Source organism: Lissotriton vulgaris, chromosome 10, assembly GCF_964263255.1.
Source record: "Lissotriton vulgaris chromosome 10, aLisVul1.2, whole genome shotgun sequence".
Lineage (NCBI taxonomy): Eukaryota > Metazoa > Chordata > Amphibia > Caudata > Salamandridae > Lissotriton > Lissotriton vulgaris.
Genome location: NC_141698.1, coordinates 858,194,479 through 858,212,619, shown reverse-complemented (window position 1 = coordinate 858,212,619; position 18,141 = coordinate 858,194,479). Strand labels below are relative to the sequence as shown.

Genomic DNA, 18,141 nt, shown 5'->3' with positions numbered 1-18,141 from the left:
CGTGTATCGTTACAGCATACCATTGCATTCTTAATGATCTGCGTTTTGGCACTATTAAGCCTGTAGCCAGAGATTATGCCAAATTTAAGGGCCACTTGTTCAATTTCTCCAATTGCCATAGATGGATCCGGGGTAATTATAGCAACACCATCTGCGTACGCCAGGACATTAATTTCTATCCCATTCGAACAAAGGGGGGGGAATACTAGGATTAAAATTAAGATAACGTAAGTAAGGATCCATATAAAGTGCAAAGAGGAGTGGGGAACTCGGACATCCTTGCCTTGTCCCTCTTTTTATCTGTACCGCAGCTGTGAGTTCCCGATTAATTTTAATTCTAGCCGTTGGGGCCTTATATAAAACCTGAATTGCACTAATGTATCTTTCACCAAAACCATAGTGTCTCATTAACTCCCACAAATTCTCCCAGGCGACCCTGTCGAAAGCCTTCTCGGCATCCAGAAATAGAGCTGCAACAGGGCCGCCCGTAACCTCCATAGCATCGAAGGAGGTAATCACTGTCCTAACATGTTCCGTAGTTCCCTTCCCTGGGATGAACCCATGTTGGACTGGGGAAACTAACTTCTCTATAACAGCAGTCAGTCTTGTTGCCAAGATTTTCGAATACAACTTCACATCCGCATTCATTAGAGCTATAGGTCTATATGACCCAGGGGCTGTGGGAGGTTTGACTTTTTTCAAAATGACTATGATTTCAGTGCCACCCCATGAGTTTGGAATTGAAGCTTCACTCTGAGCTTGAATAAGCGTATCCAGTAACTCCGACCTGAGGGCCGCAAAAAATGTTTTATAAAATTCCACAGGGATCATATCTGGTCCTGCAGCCTTTGATGACGGAAGATCTGATAGGGCTAATGTCAATTCTTCTATGGTTATAATAGAGTCTAGTTTTTCCCTTTCCTCTACCTCTAACTCATTAAATTGGATGTTTCCTAAATAGTCTTTAATGTTATCCCTACACACCTCAGCTTCCACATCGTATAATTCTGAATAATATCTCCAAAACACATCTCTTATATCTGCAGGGTCAGAAATCAAATTGCCTGAGCCATCTTTCATATTCTTAATATCACCTGCGGTAATCTTCTGTCTCGTTCTAACGGCGAGAATATGCCCCACTCTCTCACTAAACTCGCAAGCTTGTTCCTTCTTTGCCAAGTAGTTTGCTGCGGTTTTATTAGCAATACTTTCAGCTATTTCAGCCTTTAACACCATAATTTCCAACATTTGTTGATCCAGGGGGCTTCCACTCAAAATTAACCTGCCCAGCTCCGCCTCTGCAGCCAAGAGAGAATTAACTTGTTGTTCTACCCTTTCTCTTTCCATTTTCTGCCTAAAGGTTGTAAAGCTAAGCGTCTCTCCCCTTATTCCTGCTTTAAATGCATCCCAAGCGTTGCCACTGCTAGTACTCCCCTTATTAATACGCCAAAACTCTCTAACCCACCTATCCATATGTTTACAGTATCCCTCATCTTTTAACAAAGCTCTCTCGAATGTCCACTTATATACCTTTCTTACTATCCCATTTAAACTAACTGTCAAGATTAGGGGATTATGGTCTGAAACCAAGCGGGGTAGCTTCCTAATCTGTGTATTAGAGAGCAAAGAATTGGAGATTAGAAAATAATCCAACCTTGCCATTATTCTATGAGGGGCAGAGAAAAAGGTATCACCATCTGTCTGTGGATAAAGATTAGCCCAAACATCAGATAAAGCGTTGTGTGCGGCCATGTCTACTATTGCCCTATGCACTCTCTTCTTACGCCCAATATATCGATGCCCCACTTGCAGCTCGACACTAGAGGGACGGTTGATGTTAAAATCTCCACAGCAGATAATGGGTTCCAACCAGGTTGATAGCTCTTGATCCAGAAAGTGAAATATATCAGGATCATCACCCGTTGAGCCATATACAGAAACCAATGTAAACCTAGCTCCTCTAAAACCTACTTCTACTATAACCCACCTCCCCCATATGTCTTCTTTTCTCCTAAAAACTATACATTCCGTACCTCTCCCTAATATAGCTACTCTGCAGGTCTTTGAGCATTGTTTTGTATATGCTAATACTTTAAAACCCAGCTGTTCTAACAAATATCCCTTACCTCCCTCCACGTGAGTTTCCTGCAGGCAGATCAAATCTGGATACATTGATTTACAAAACGCTGAGACTCGTAATCTTTTCTGAAGATCATTAAGGCCACAGACATTCATTGACATAATACGACAAGCCATTAAAAAACATCCAAAATTGGTACCAACTCCCTATTCCATTTCTCAATCTCTTCCCTTACTTCACCCTTCCACCATATGTGCAAGATCTGTAACTGTTTCAACATGTATCTCTGTGTGCGCATCGTGTGCCATTTTCTCCCCCCCTCTCTCCCCCTCCCCTCCCCGAACCCCCCCCACACTACCCCACCCCCACCCTCCCCTACAGGCAAATAGGTCAGTCATGAACAATGTGTGGACGCTAGGGAAGCAGCAGTCGCCACTCCTCCCCACCACCGTTCAGACTTCCAAGAGACCCTTTAATTATTTCTCCTTGTACCCCAAAACTTCCACCATATATGCCTTCGCTTTGATTTCGGAAAAAAATATTTTAAACTGGCCTTTGGTAACTATTTTCAATTTAGCGGGGTACAACAAATAAGCCTCTGAACCCAAGGCCTGAATATGAGGTATCAACTGCCTCAGTCTCCATCTGCGCTCAACTGTAGTGTGGCAAAAGTCCGGCCTTGCGAAAAAAGTAACATTATTAAATGTGCGTCTAGACTCTGGTTTAGCCTTATCCAATATGAGTTGTCTCAAAAGAAAATTCCCCACATAAATTAACAGTGCCCTCGGACGCCCTTCATGAGCTCCCGCTTGACCCCTTTTGAAGGCAAACAGAAAACGGTGGGCTCTTTGGATCTCAGTTTCCCACTGCCGGGTTGCTAATTCGGGAAAGGCCCCCTTTAGAAGGTTCACAACAAACATTCTGGGATCCTCCCCTTCAAGACCTTCTCCCACGCCTAACAGTCTGATATTATTGCGGCGCTGTCTGTTCTCATAGTCCTCCAACTTCCAATTGACGTCTTCTGCCACCTTTTGATGCTCTTGTTTATACATTTTTAAATCTCTCAACTCATCTTCTACTTTGCCAGTTCTTTCCTCCACGTGAGTGACTCTCTCCACCATCTCATCCTGCCTTTTGCTTATATTTCTAAGTTTGTTCTGGATCTTCCTTGACTCCTGTCTTGCCCTCCTACTTTCACCCCTAGCCTCGGATTGCATTAGTATCAATGTATTAAATAGTAAATCGAGTGTAACCGGAGGTTGAGGTGGCTGTGTGGAACCTTGATTGCCAGTCAACGTAGCAGGACTGTCTTGCTCCAAAAAGGATAAGGTGGTGGTAGAGTAATCCCAAGCTAGTTTTTTAGTAGGGTCGGTAGTACTACTTGCTGTAGAGGGCTTTCTTTTAGATAGGCGTTTCTTCTGCGTGTTTCTCTGTGCTGGAGAACTACTGCCTGTATCTATACCAGTAGACTCATCTGTGCTAATTTCATCTGAGGGCAAAGACTGTGATTGAGATTGAGAGTCTTCATCGACAGAATAGAATTTATCTGTGGAGGCAGCGCCATTACCAATACCCACTTCAGCAGAGGCAGAGGCAGAGGCAGAGGACTCGCCTCCTAATTTAGTGAATCCGCTTTCCATATCTAAGTCCATGATTTCCGCCTAATCTGAGGTATTGGGTTCAGCACATATCGAACCAGCATCTTCCTTATTAGACATTTGGGAATGGGACTGAAGCTCTAACCCCAACGCCGGCATGGCAATGCTCCCGTTTTCATCCGGCAACTCAGTACACATAGCACGGCTGTCTATCAAATCCTCATTCACATTACTCACTTTTATCTTCTCCGTGTGCTTTTTGTCATGACTCTCAGGCTTGTACATTTCAGCTGACCCAAACCGAGGTGCCTCCAAGCCCAACTCCGGAGCTAGGTCTTCCCGCCTTACTGCGGCTCCAGCCGTAGCAGTTGCAGCAGGCATTGACTCTGGCAGCTTCCCTTCCAATGGTCTTCCTGGTTGCCTAGCAACCACAGCTCCAGCTCCGGCACCGGCACCGGCACCGGCTCCAACACCGGCTCCTGCTCTGGCGTCCGAGGCGGCATTACAGACATCTCCGTGAGCGCTTCCCGGTATCCCGCTGCCTGCAGGTACATTGGCAAAGCTCTCTGTAACCGTGGGTTGGCGCAGCACACTCTCTTTTGCCTTTACTTTGTTGATGTTCCCCAGCTCTTTCAAAGAAACCGCGATGTCTGGGCCGTTTCTTTTTGCCGTTATTTTCTTAAAGCTGACGGCTCCTTTCTGTGAGGCACTTAAGGCAGGGGTTTTAGAGTCCGCTTTACTTTTTTCTTTGGAGGCTGAACCTCTCGCAACATCGGGATCGGTGATCTTGCCCCCCTTGCCATCTTTTGCATCATTCCCTCTCTGCACAGGGGGAGGCATCCTGAACCAGGTTCTTAGAATCAACCTAGCAACTTCAGCTAGTCTCCTCTTGAAGTGCGAGACTATTTGGTTTATAATTTTACCTCGGCGCTTCTCAGAGACTACGATATCAGCTTTGTAGTCCAGAAGGTTTGGGGCTCGTAATACCCAGAAACAAATCCGTTCAGGCGAGGCTCCACCATTGAAACACGGCAGTGGGGAGGAGGTGGAAGTGCGACTCACTCACTGCATCCCACAGCGGCCATCTTGCCAGCGGGACCCCAACATATCCTAAAGGGTGCTCAGAATCAGTCTAGCACCAGCCCAATGTTTATGTTGTCCAACAAGTGTACAGTTTTACTTGAGAAAGTATAAGCCGCATGACACCAGAGAGGGTTCAAGGGTCTGCCACCCAGACCGACTCCTTATCTCCAGTAGAGCTGGTCTCGAGTCTCGTCCCGATGCACCCCACATTTTTGAGTTGTTGAGTCATGATGCAGTAAGTGAAGACCTTTGAGTATGTCATACTTTGTATTTTCGGCACTTTACAAGTTCACTCTCGTGCACCTACGGGCCCAAGGATCCGCAGTGGCTTCCTCTCAGACTTCCACCAGTGGGTCTACTCTCAGTGCCATCTGTGCCAGTCTGGTGCTGATTCTGGGTCCAGCACCACCCGCTGTGCTGGTTTGCTTTGCATCCACAAGGTGCCAAGTCCCCCAATGCCGGAGGAGGATCCGCAACTCATTGTGCTTTCTTACTACGAGCAGAATCCACCTTTATTATTATTATTATTATTATGTTTCTTATATAGCGCCTGAATCGACCCCCGAAGGGGTATCTCCGCGCTTGCCTTGGGAACCCGTCCTGGCTTTTCCCTGTGAGATAGCCCCTACAGGGCATCCCCAAGGTGAAAGCCAGGCATCCCGCCGCGGGGGGGCCATTGTGGAGATTAAGCAAGCTTAATGCCCAGAGTTGCAGAGTGTGAACCCATGATTAGGTCAGGCACCGAAGCGAGAATTATCGAGTCCATGGACATTTGAGTTCAAGACCCTGCCGCGTCGGGAATTGAACCCTGGTCCCGGGTCTGACCTCTGCTTCAGGGTCTGCCTGCTCTAACCAGTGAGCCACACTTCTCCACCTTGACCTCGCCGTTCCCTGATACCACTAGAGCGCAGCCAGCTGGCAACCTGTCGGACTCTGATACCTTGCCAGGCAGTAGGCCCCAAATGTTATGCTACCTTTTCAGCGCTATTACAGACACTGACAATTTAGATGAAAGGGATGATTTTGTTCCCCGATATAATGAAGAGAATTGATATGAGGTACTTCCTTACACAACACCCCATGCCAGAGAGCTTGGTGGTGCAGGCATCCACCAGTAAGGTAAATCCCAACTCCTTCCCCTCACCCTACCTGGTCATAAGTCTAAGCGCATAGAGACATTTGGCAAGCACATTGTTTCCTCGAAGAGCGTGGCTCTGTATCGGTAAACGCCAGGTGTCTCTCATGCCATATGGGAGACGGTTGCCCAAGTTTTACTTACAGTTCCAAATGACCTCTGACTGTCCCTAACACAAGCTATCCAGGAGCTGAGATTCAACAAAATGTGTGGCTCATCTGTGCCTTGGACACAACTGATTGTTTAGGTTGGGTGATTGATCCTAGTGTGACACTTTTGCGCAACATGTGGATGAGATCTGTGGTCTTCTCTGGGGATATCTAAACATCCCAAACTTTGACGTGCTATTTACTAGCTATCACACTTTGGCTTGAAGGCGGACTCCACCATGGAACGCTTTAAGAATGCAGGAATACAGTTTATTCCTTGGGCTTGTCTGCCTCATACATATAGTTCCATCAATAATTGAGCCCCTTTCTAGGCTACAGTAGTGGTATCCATTATCGCCAATGCATGCCTCGCCACCAACCCAACAGATGTCCCAGCCCTATCATGGCTTACAAAGGCAATGTCCAGGGTATCAGGGACAACTGCCAGCTCTGTCCTAAACCTCTCCAGCTACCACAGTCTTCCTGATGGCCATGCTTCTATTTGCCATTGCCTTCAAAACACTGACATGTCCACTGAGAGAGAGCCAAGCACACATAGATGCCTAATAGTGTCATTATGCTCCTTAATAAAAATTCTGCAGATAATTTAAGAATCTCTCATACTGCATATGGCTGTGGAAACTGAACATATAGGTTCGGGTAAATTAATCTCTTTTCTTTATTTGAGCAACTACCTTACCCTAGAGATGCTGTTCATACAATGGCAGCTATTAACAATGCCTTGAATAGACTGTGTTAAATGTTGGGACTTTGGCTAGTATGTTGACTGGATGCCTCACTTCTAGCAATCCATGCATGCCTACAACTACTAGAAAAGCTGTAAAGTGCTCTCTGACATTGTATGATTACAATTTTTATAGAAGACATTTTGCAACTCTTGATCATTGTAAAGACAGAGGGGCCACTAACACACTTGAATATTTACATACTTTAAACTCTGATACACATTACAGGTTTACTGCTATGAGTTTCCTCAGGGACCCTTAGAGTTTATTCCCCTTACTAAACTCCTGAACTTTGCATACACAAGGGATTGAGTATTGCAGATCAATAAGTTGTCGATTGGTGAACGTCGTATTGATGATGTACCGGTGATACTATTGAGGCAATAGGATTTTGGAGAATTATGGAACATGTGTAAATGATCCTACTCCTGTGTCCTGTTCACCTTGAACTATAAACACAAACTTGTACACCTTAAATTTGTCCATAGCTTATACTTATACTTTACTCCAGCTAAACTACATAAATTCAACAAGTCGAGAACCCATGAATTGCCTACTGTCATCAATCCATAGGCCGACGTTTTGTATTTTGCATGGATGTGCAGACAATATTGCCTCTTACTGGTAAAATATAATAGATATAATATCCAAGGTACTTTAATATGAGATACCGTAAACACCATATGTAGCTATATTGAAATATGTTGATAGGGTGCCAAAGCCTGTGAGACACCTTCCAGCAATATTGATATTGCTTGCTAAACAAGAAACTGAATGAAAGGTAAAGTGCCCTCATTAGGTGGTTTCTCAGTAGTGTTACTGTTAGTTATATCTTTGCAGAGACGTTTGCAATATCCACTGTATAAAATCGAGGCCTAAAGATATATGGACACCTATTTGCATTTATCATTGCATCAACGAGAGGAGCACTTGAATGCTCAAATGGCTTCATAATCAGATGAATCTGTTTCATACATTTTCTGTGTTTGTGAATGGAGTCGGTGAGGTCTTTTGCATGTATGTACCTCTAGACTATACACTCCTTACTAGGAGCAACCACATCTGTCTGTTTGTAATAAGATGTGGATCCTGATTTTCCTTTACAAACAAAGTTATGTTGGGCTGTCAGACATATTACTGTCCTGCTTTGAAATAGTGGTGGAACCTTGGAATGCACTGTACGTACTGATGTGAGAAAAACAATTAAAAGATGAAAAATAAATCTGTTGCTGAGGACCCGAGCTTATTTTCTAACACAAGTGTTAACACCTTTTCACGTCAGAGAGATTATCTCACTCCTGTCATTCTTTGCTCCGTCTCATCCCTCAAAAGAGTAAGAAAGAATCCATCTTTTGGACCCCAAGAGAGTACTCAATTTCTACATTGATTGCACCATAGAATATAAGTCGGCGATCAGCTGTTTGTGGATTTGCTGGTGCAAAGTAGGACAAGGCAGTACTGGAGACCATCTCTTGATGGGGTGTGCTCTGGGTACGCATTGGCCAAGAATCTGCTCCAGGAATTCCCATGGGCTCAGTCCACTAGAGCCAAGGTTGATACTACTGTGTTGGCATGCAGAGTGGATGTTCTGCATATTTGTCAGGTGGCTTTGTGGCACTACTGTCTTGACAGTTTTATCAGTCGGGATGGCTATTTTGCCTGTGTGTTCCTGCAGGAACATTTGGTATGAGCCAGTTCATATAACCACCACTACCAGGGATGTACTGCTATGCTACAGTACAGATAAACAAGGTGAGGAATCTACAGTTAGAAGTATCCGTCAGAAGAGCAAGTTACTTACCTTCGGTAATGCTCATCCTGGTGGGTACTCTATGTTACTGCAGATTCCTCACTGAACCACACACCTTCCCATTCTGTGAATTGGACTCTTTTCCATGTAAAATGGTTCCATTCTAGAGATCTACACACTGGTCATGCCAATTTGCCAATGGATTCTGTGTCTAACGGAATGGACAGTCTAAGAAAGCAACTGACGTCAGCATGCATTGTGGCCCTTATTTGTTGTCCGCTCGTCACTTCCTCAGAGCAACAACATCAGTGTGGAGCCGCACAATGCCATCTAACTGCACTCAGGAGTACTACTGTGAAGTTTACGGATCCAGTCTGGCACCTGGCATATATTCACAAGGTGAGAAATCTGTGACTAGATAGCGTGTCCTCCAGAAAGAGCTTTTTGGAAAGTAAGTAACTTCTTCATCACAGACAGATGAAGGCCATAGAAAGTTGAACAATAAATAGAAATTAAATAGATTGTCAACTGCCCAGTAGAAAAAATATTTTTAACAACCATGTTTCGTGTTCGGAAACATCAATTACTAGAGCCTCTATAAAGTACAATTCTGCATGCATACTAATTATTACTAACATTCTAAACTAACTTGTTTGGGTTCACAGACAGCAAACCACAAAGGTACTTTGCTTTCTTAAACTGTGTGAAACATTTGCCCAGTTTTTACTGGTACAAAAATGAGTATATGACACAACATTCATCTAGCATATTTATACTTTTTCTTGACTCATTTATTTGTTGCTATTTTTATTAACATCTTATGTTAATTTCACTTCCTATTTGCACTACTACTTGCAGTAAAGAGTTGGGTGCTCTTTACTGCAGAGTAGGCTGACAACCTGTGCCTTACACTCCTTCCATGATTCCCACAATGTGGAAGTTGTTGCACCCTGCCAGATCCTCTGCATCTTAAATCCTCTCTTCAAGAGTCCTGGGTAACAGTAATTTTGTATCCTGTGGTGTGTCTTCTATTTCAGAGATGCGCCCCATGACTTCTGTGACTGTGTCATTATTGAGAGCTGTCATTTTACCAAGCCCACCTCAACCTAACCTTTTCTTCCTTCAAGAGAAGTGCAAGTGGCACTTACATTCTTTATCATGTCCATTGAGAAGGTGGCCCCTGTGAATTTGCCAGGCTGGGCCATATGTCTAGCAGCCCCCAACTTTTCGGCTGGCTGGATGATAATGGCTGAACTGTCCAGTCAGCCCTGATGGACCAAGTTTCTTCCTTTGTCAAGCACCATGTTGACTCTTTGTCTCTATTATGAACTTGGAGAGCCCACAGTATTTGAAGGCCACTGGACAAGCATTGATGCACCTCCCCACCCCCGATCTGACACTACTTACTCAGGCTGCCATTGATATTTGCAAGCACTAAGGACACTATATTATTCAGCTGTTTGTGTGCCGTGCTTGCACCATGTGCCGCTTCATCAGCTCTGTCCCTTGAAATGTGCCTTCACCCGTCATGTAGTGCAGAACAGAATTGTCTGAGCCAGCCAAATGCTGCTTAAGTCAATGCGTCCTGGCTGCATATCCTCCCAGCATGTGCACACGGGCACTGCAGGTTTCAGGTTTAGAGCTTCAAACTGTGGATCAGTGAGTACAATAGTGGGCTGCATATTCAGGAGCTCACCCTGAAAATATGTTGTGAACATCGGATTATCCCCCTCTGTGGCCTCCAACTGCTACTGCTTAAAGTGCTGATCATCGTATTCCAAATCACTACTAAAATTGCGATGCAGGGGTGCTCAGGCAGCCTTCATTGGCCCCAGCCTTACTGTGCAGCAAGGAATAGTTGGATAGTGATAGGTGGATGGGGCGTCTCTTACCATCATTTGGGCAGGTAGGGAGGATAGCACAACTACCACAACACAAACAAATGTGTCACTTTCTGATCTTGAGCCACTGGCCTCCAAAACACGCTAGGGGTGCCACAGTGTATATCAGTCATGGCACCTCACACCGCAGTGATATGCCTAGTTTGGATTTCGGTTCTGCGCATGACCCACATTACTCCTTTACTAGCCACTCCCTGCACCCAAGGCCCACCGCTATACATGAGGTCTGAATGGTGTGTCTAGATTCCTGTGTCTCAGTCATGTCCTGAGCTCAGGCAGTCAGTTCTCACCAGCAAAGGGCCCTCAGCTGCCCTCCACCCAACAGCGCTTTTCTTGTCTAGGCAAGTTCTGCTGTAGTGCTTGCTCTGTCCTTCACTGCGGCTGGGTGGACGCCATGAAGGGTGAAAGGGAGGCACCGTCATGCCATTCACTCAGGGAAGCAGCGACAGAAAAAAGTCATGGGTTCAGGACTGCTTCAGATGCACAATGGTGCTTTTGGGATTGCTGGAGCAGTGCAGCAACAGGTTCAATAAAAAATAGTCTGGGATTGTTTGCTAGAACCCTAGCTCAACATGTCCACTATCCCGCCTTATCAGGCCACAACCACAGATAATTGAGCCTTTGATGTTTACACCACACAGAAAGGCCTATGCGCTGTTGTCAGTTATTTCATGCATTTACATGTATTTTGTGTATTCATATGACTTACTCTGCAATGCACCTGGGTTGCATTAGAGCCAGGAATAAAAATGTAAAAAATGTGCAAACTGTTGTAAATGCTGTAACTTGCTATATGGCACTATGGCTTAATTACATTTCCACTATTCCTTGCAGAGAGGGAAGGAAGCAGCCCATCACATTTCGTGGTCATGTGCAGGGGCCGACAGTTCACCTTTGATGCCCTGCATGAAGGATCCTTCCTCACCCCCCCAGAACTTCGAAGGTTGTTCAAGCTGCACCCACAGTTCCTTATCATGAGTGTTTTGCCAGTACATTTACATTAATATTAACTGTTGCCTCAGAACCGCAGAAACATTACGGTGTGCAGAGGTAGCATTGTCCACCTAACATAAAGGGCACCCTGCCTCTTCCATTCAGGCATGAGATTCGGGTGCATGATCAAAAGATTACTATAAGGGGCTTTTTAAAGTAAACATTAGTGCATAGTGTCTATGTTGGTAAGTTATTTAAATTGGTGTTATTTTTATTGACTTATTTGACCATGAAAGTTAGTTTCATCAGGTTCATTAGATCTGCACCCTCATAGCATTCGTATTTTTATACAAATCCCTTTTAGAGCAAACAAAAATTAGCTTCTACATTTTGAATTTAATGAAATGGTGAGATTATGGACTTTGTGGTCTCCACTAATGTTGAGAACCTTGTAAAAATAAAGGTTGCAGTATGGTAGTGTTGTGCCTCCTCTACAAGGGTGGGGCATGCTACACCAATATTAGATCTTCAAACAAATTATAGACTGTAGGGGGTGAAAAAATAAACATTTCAAAGACCGTTCTATATCCATCATTTGAATCTCTGCACAAGTTTGTAGTGTTGGCATGGTTGAGGGTCCATTTTTATGTCGAAGCCTACAAGACAGCACAGCTGTCTGGTTTGCTAACGACATATGGGGACATTTGAAAACCTTCCCTGGGAATGCATTCTGCCTGTTGCTTACCATTGGCATTTAGTTTGTTATTCACGTTTTCTTGCTTTATGTTTGCTGGTTTTATTTGTTGTGGGCTGTCCAGCTTGAGTTTATCTCTTCCATTGGCCAAACCTCATTTACAGTATCTTTCTGAGGGCTCCAATTCTGTGAAGAGGCCTTTAACTCATCTTCTTTTCTTGTCATAATTTGCTGTGCATTCAAAAAGAGGTCAAATGCCAGTCTATGTCTTCCAAGGGGGCTTAGTGTTTACTTTTATTTCTCTGACTTCAAAGTGTGAGGATTTATGTGACAATCCTGCTTGCTACTGGGTAAAATTTCATTACAAGAACGGAGGCTACATTATGCATAATACTTTTAATGCAGTCTCCAAGCAGACGCATACATCACAAAGTAAAGTGTTACAGAATAGAACACAACAAATATACAATAGGCATGAGCCACCAACAATCTGCCTCTTTTAAATGCAGCTCTGAGCAGATAAGTTCAACCTTTTTATCTCTTATCTTATTAATTATCTCTTATCTTAATATCCTTTCATCCTATTGTTAGTGGGCTCCTCCCCACACCCCTTACACCTACTTACTGATCTCCAATTTACTGAGATCTCACCTCCCTTCCCCCCTTTTAGCATTGGAGCTCTTCCTCCCTTTTCTCATGTATCAGCTCACCCTAATTACCCATTATCACCTAGTTTGCCTTGTTTGCTAAATATACACTAATAACCTTTCACTTTCAGGTGCCCCTATTTTTCACTAAAAATCATTATGAGCGCTCGGGATTTCTTACCCGATCCCGCTCCCTTTCCGGTCCTTAACGGTCCTTCCTTTATTCCGCCCCATGTGCCCCACTCGCTTGAAAACAGAGCAAAAGGCATTGGAGCACAGGCTCCTTTCGTAGCGTGTACGAAACAAGTTAGAAGAGAACCCCTTGGCAGCGGCTAGGCACCGTGAGCACATAGCCAGGGGCCTTTATTCTTAACACTCCTCTCGTTTGGGCTTCACACGAAGCCTGAGCCAGGCGGTCTCCATGGAAACTGGCAGCAGCTGCTGCCACCCTCATCTCAAGCGCAAGTTTTAAATATTATTCCTTTGCCAATATTTAACACCTCCTTATTATAAAAAAGAGGGCTCCATTCCACTATATATTCCTTCTTTCCCAATTGAAAAAAAAAAAAAATATATATATATATATATATATATCTCTCAGCAAAATTGTTTCAACATAAAAAGAAACACGCCGCACACTACTCCAAAGGTTAGATTCTTTAGTTTATTTTCTGTAGGATCCCCACCTACGCGTTTCGGACAACAATCTGTCCCTGGTCACGGTACAAACATTAGTCCATCATTGCTTTCCATATTTTATACCTGTAGTCACCACTTAGCAATTAGGGTGCATTGTGGGCACAGTAGTTTTAATGGATTGGTTTAATTCCAAATCATGCAAAGTGAAAGCCGGATCCCAGCATTTTCACGACACAAATAATGCTCACTGAGTTAAATTAAATGATGCATAGCCATGACGCTAATTAGGGTCCTGGGACTGTTATGATGTGGCTGTTTTTGCTCACATCTGAAAGCGCCAATTACATATGCATTTTAAATTCAGTAGTGGACTGAGTGTCCTAGTTGTCAATAACGGCTGAGTGCCTGTGAGTATTCATTGAGTCGCTACATGCTGTAGATCAACAGTGATCACGATGCATGAGTAATTAAAATCAAAATCTTTTACTGCTTGTCACAAATATTGAATTCAAGGTGCTAGGCTTGATAAATACAGAAACTTGTTTTTACTACAATCTTTCATTTCTTCATATCCCACGAGAATTATGGACTACAGTAATTGTTTAGTCAAAAGGCTTTTGATACAGGAAAAAAACTTATAAATGTACATAAAGTTCCTCATCGGCGTTGAGACCCCAGGGGCTTCTTGTTTTGAATCTAATTATTAATTTAGACTCAAGCCTTCTCAAGTTAGTTATTCTATCACCACCTCTCTCATTCTCGCCAACCAATGCTATTCCTGAATACTTCATATCTTTCCAGGTTTTTCCTGGATGTGAGTTCAGGTGTTTCGCTGTTGCGTAGGTTTGGTCATTGTTCTGGATTGCTCTTGTATGTTCAAGAATTCTCTTCTTTAAAGGGCAAATTGTCGAACCAATATACTTCTTTCCACAGAAACATTGAATTAGATATACTACAAATTGTGAGTCACAAGTGATTTTGTTCCGGATATCGAAAGTCCTGCCCCTGGGATCAGTGAGTGATTTCAAGTTTCGGACAATCTTACAAGCTTTACATGTCATGCATTTGCTGAAGCCCAATTGTCTCTTTTCCAACCAACTTTGAGTTCTTATTTGTTTGAAGTGGCTGTTGACTAGGGTATCTCGGATTGATGGAGCTTTGCGATATGTTACAAGTGGATTATCACCGATTAGGCTGCCTATATCATTGTCTTTCTTTAACACATTCCAGTATTTTTGCAGGATTCGCTTGATGTTGTAGCTTTCCTTTGAGTATGTTAATACTAATCGCGGTTGATCATTTCCTTCATTATGTTCAATTGGACTCTGTTTAGTTATCAGTGTTTCTGCTCTGGTCTTGGCTCTCGCTTTTTGTTCTCCTTTGATTATGTCAGCATGTTTGTATCCACGCTCGGAGAATCGATTTTTTGTCTCTTTAAATTTGTTCTCCATTTCGGTTTCTTCCGAGCAGTTCCTTTTCATTCTAATAAATTCCCCATAAGGGATGCTCTTTTTTAGTGAGGTGGGATGGAAGCTACTTCCATGTAAAACGCTATTTGTTGAGGTTGCTTTTCTGAATACAGTTGTTTCCAGTCTGTTATTTTTGACATAGACTTTGGTATCAAGAAATTCTATTTCTTCTTTCTGTATATTTGACGTAAACTGTAGTCCAACTTCATTCTCATTGAGGATTGCAATGTATTCCACCAGTTTCTGTTTGGTTCCCTTCCAGAGGAGGAACAGGTCGTCTATAAATCTTAGCCATATAACCACGTCCGTGGTATATGGCTCGTTTTCTTCTCTCCAAGCTATGTGTTTCTCCCACCATCCCATGGTGAGATTCGCATAGCTCGGAGAGAAAGAAACACCCATGGCACATCCGCAGGTTTGTCTGTATACTTTTTTGTCAAAGGTAAAAACGTTATTGTCTAGGCAGAAGGTCATCATATCAATTACCATGTTGGTATGCCGCAGTTCTGATATTGGTCTCTGACCCAGAAAGTACTTAGTAGCTGTTAGTCCAATGTCCCGCTGGATAGAAGTGTATAGCGAGACAACATCTATTGTTGCTAGCCAGTAATCAGGTTGCCAGTTCACTCCCATGATGATTCTCAGGAAGTCCCCAGTATCTTTAATGTAGGAGCTTAAACTAGGAACAAGGGGTGCCAGAAAGTAGTCCACATATGAAGATACATTTTCACACAATGAGCCACAGCTTGATATTATTGGGCGGGCAGGTGGTTTCACTAAAGTCTTATGTATTTTCGGGAGAAAATATATCGTTGGCATTATTGGATGTGTAGTTGTTAGAAACTTTTTTTCTTCCATGCTTAGAAGGCCATTTTCTTGCCACGTTTGTATGCATGAATGCAATTTGTGCATCATAATTGCCGTTGGATTCTCCCGCAAGACTTCATAGTTATTGGCATTGTTTAATTGGCGATGAGCTTCTTCCACGTAGTCTCTTTTATTCTGTATCACGATATTACCTCCCTTGTCCGCTGGTTTTATTTCTATCAAGGCATTGGACTGGAGATTTTTTAGAGCTATACGTTCCTTTTTTGTAACGTTTTCCTTTTTGGTATTGATCATGTTATTCATAGTTTCTAGTTCCGCCACAACTAGATCGTGAAAGACATCTATGCGATTGCCTGGATGAAGTACAGGACAGAATTTCGATTTACTCTGCAGAGTAGTTTTGAGACGTGTTCCAATTTCATGACCCATTTGGGAGAGTATTTGAGTGTTGGTCAATTCAGTTGGGTCCATTTGGTGTGCTAGTTCATAAGCTGTTCGTAAGCTGTTTGCATCCGCTACTGCCATTATTTCAGATTCATTGTTGTGAGGTTGCTCACTAGCTGTAATTGTAGGGTCTGCACGCTTATTTTTTAAAAAGAATTTTTTAAGTTTAAATTTGCGCACATATTTGTATAAGTCGATCCGTGTTTCGACCTGATCCTGATGTTTGTCTGGACAAAAAGATAGTCCTTTACTCAATAAAGTTTCCTCCGGTTTGGTTAAGGTGTAGTCTGATAGGTTGATTATCAGTTTGGGGTCTGTTTTTGATGTTTTCTCTACTTTTTGACTGCCCTGTTTCGGAGAGGATATCTTTGATTTTTTTCCTCTCCGGGTTTTCCTCCTTGGGTGGGGTTTGCCATTCGTCCCCTTCCACCTCCTCTCACTGATATGTTGCCGCGACCCCTTCCCCTTGGTTTTGGGGTTTGTTGATCTCTGTGGAGCATTTCTAGCTCCTCTCCAAAAGTAAGTCTTTTTGGCGGCACTCTGTTTTGTTCTCCTTCGCTCACTTCAGACTCTGTTTCACTCACAGTGGTATCATATTGTGCGTTTCCTGATGCCGCATTTGGCTGTTTCAATGCGTCAAAGCGTTTTGCAAAGGTAAATATCGTGCCATTCGCGAAGTCAGCCTCATCACGTTTAAATTTCCGCTGTTTGCGTTCCTGGATTTCGTTGTCATGCCTATCCAGGTTTTTATCCATGTTTTTACGTAAATTGTTGACAATTTCTTCATCTTCCCCTGTTGCTTGTATTTGGTCCTCCAACTCTTTTATTTTGATATGTAGGTTGTCAATATCAATTCTGGCATGTTTCAGTATAATTAAGATCATTTTTCTAGAACAGTCCATATTGTTTAGCCCCCACTCCTCCAGCATTTCTCGGCTGGTGTCCGGATGGTTAGGTAGGGTGAATATACGTAGTCCTCTAGGAACTAAACCAAGTTCTGAATACTTATCCAAGGTCAGAATTTCCCAGCTTTTGGAGATTTCTTTTCTCTGTAATTTTTCAAGTTGCTGGAATAGTTGTTTCGTTGTTGGTTTTGCGTTGGCGCCAGTTGTATTTTTACTCGCTGTTTGGTTGGACCCTGCAGCGCTTTTGGAAAAGATGTTTTCCGCTTTTTCTGCACGTTTTGCTGTTCTTTGTTCCATAGTGAGAGAGAACGGTGTTTGGGATACTTTGTAGAAGTAATTTATTCAAATGTGACTTTTATCTTTAACTTCGTGACATATGTTTGTTTTGGGGGGAATTTGTGCCGATTTTAAACTTCACGGAACATCTATGTTCCTCCCTCTTCAGAAAATGTTGTTAACCCAGGAGTAAGTGAATCGCTGTTCCCAATGTTGAGAACAGGCACAATAATACGCTTCAATCGTTTGTCAGCGTTTATTGTTTCTCTCGCTGCAGCTTCTGAGCACACATCCACGTTGCACACAATGCCTGTCACTTACCGGGAGTCTCCCGTAGCTGGTGGTGCCCTCCGACACATCCAGTCGGCGCTCGACCGGTGACAGTGCAGGTCACTTTCGTCTGTGTGTCTCTCGTTGGCTCCGCTTGGAAAAGGAAACCCTTCCACTACTGAATTTAAAATGCATATGTAATTGGCGCTTTCAGATGTGAGCAAAAACAGCCACATCATAACAGTCCCAGGACCCTAATTAGCGTCATGGCTATGCATCATTTAATTTAACTCAGTGAGCATTATTTGTGTCGTGAAAATGCTGGGATCCGGCTTTCACTTTGCATGATTTGGAATTAAACCAATCCATTAAAACTACTGTGCCCACAATGCACCCTAATTGCTAAGTGGTGACTACAGGTATAAAATATGGAAAGCAATGATGGACTAATGTTTGTACCGTGACCAGGGACAGATTGTTGTCCGAAACGCGTAGGTGGGGATCCTACAGAAAATAAACTAAAGAATCTAACCTATGGAGTAGTGTGCGGCGTGTTTCTTTTTATATTGAAACAATTTTGCTGAGAGGTATCCT

At 43.3% G+C, this 18,141-nt stretch overlaps 1 protein-coding gene across 2 annotated transcripts in view; it reads left to right on the top strand.

Moving 5' to 3' along the window:
• The window catches only part of LOC147688907 (peroxisomal carnitine O-octanoyltransferase-like), a 633,161-nt gene that overhangs the window by 360,209 nt on the left and 254,811 nt on the right, over positions 1 to 18,141 (top strand). For both annotated transcript variants that reach the window (XM_086941804.1, XM_086941803.1), the window contains exon 6: positions 11,277 to 11,385. In XM_086941804.1, coding sequence (XP_086797930.1) covers positions 11,277 to 11,385 — 109 coding nt within the window. The remainder of the gene's footprint in view (positions 1 to 11,276; positions 11,386 to 18,141) is intronic.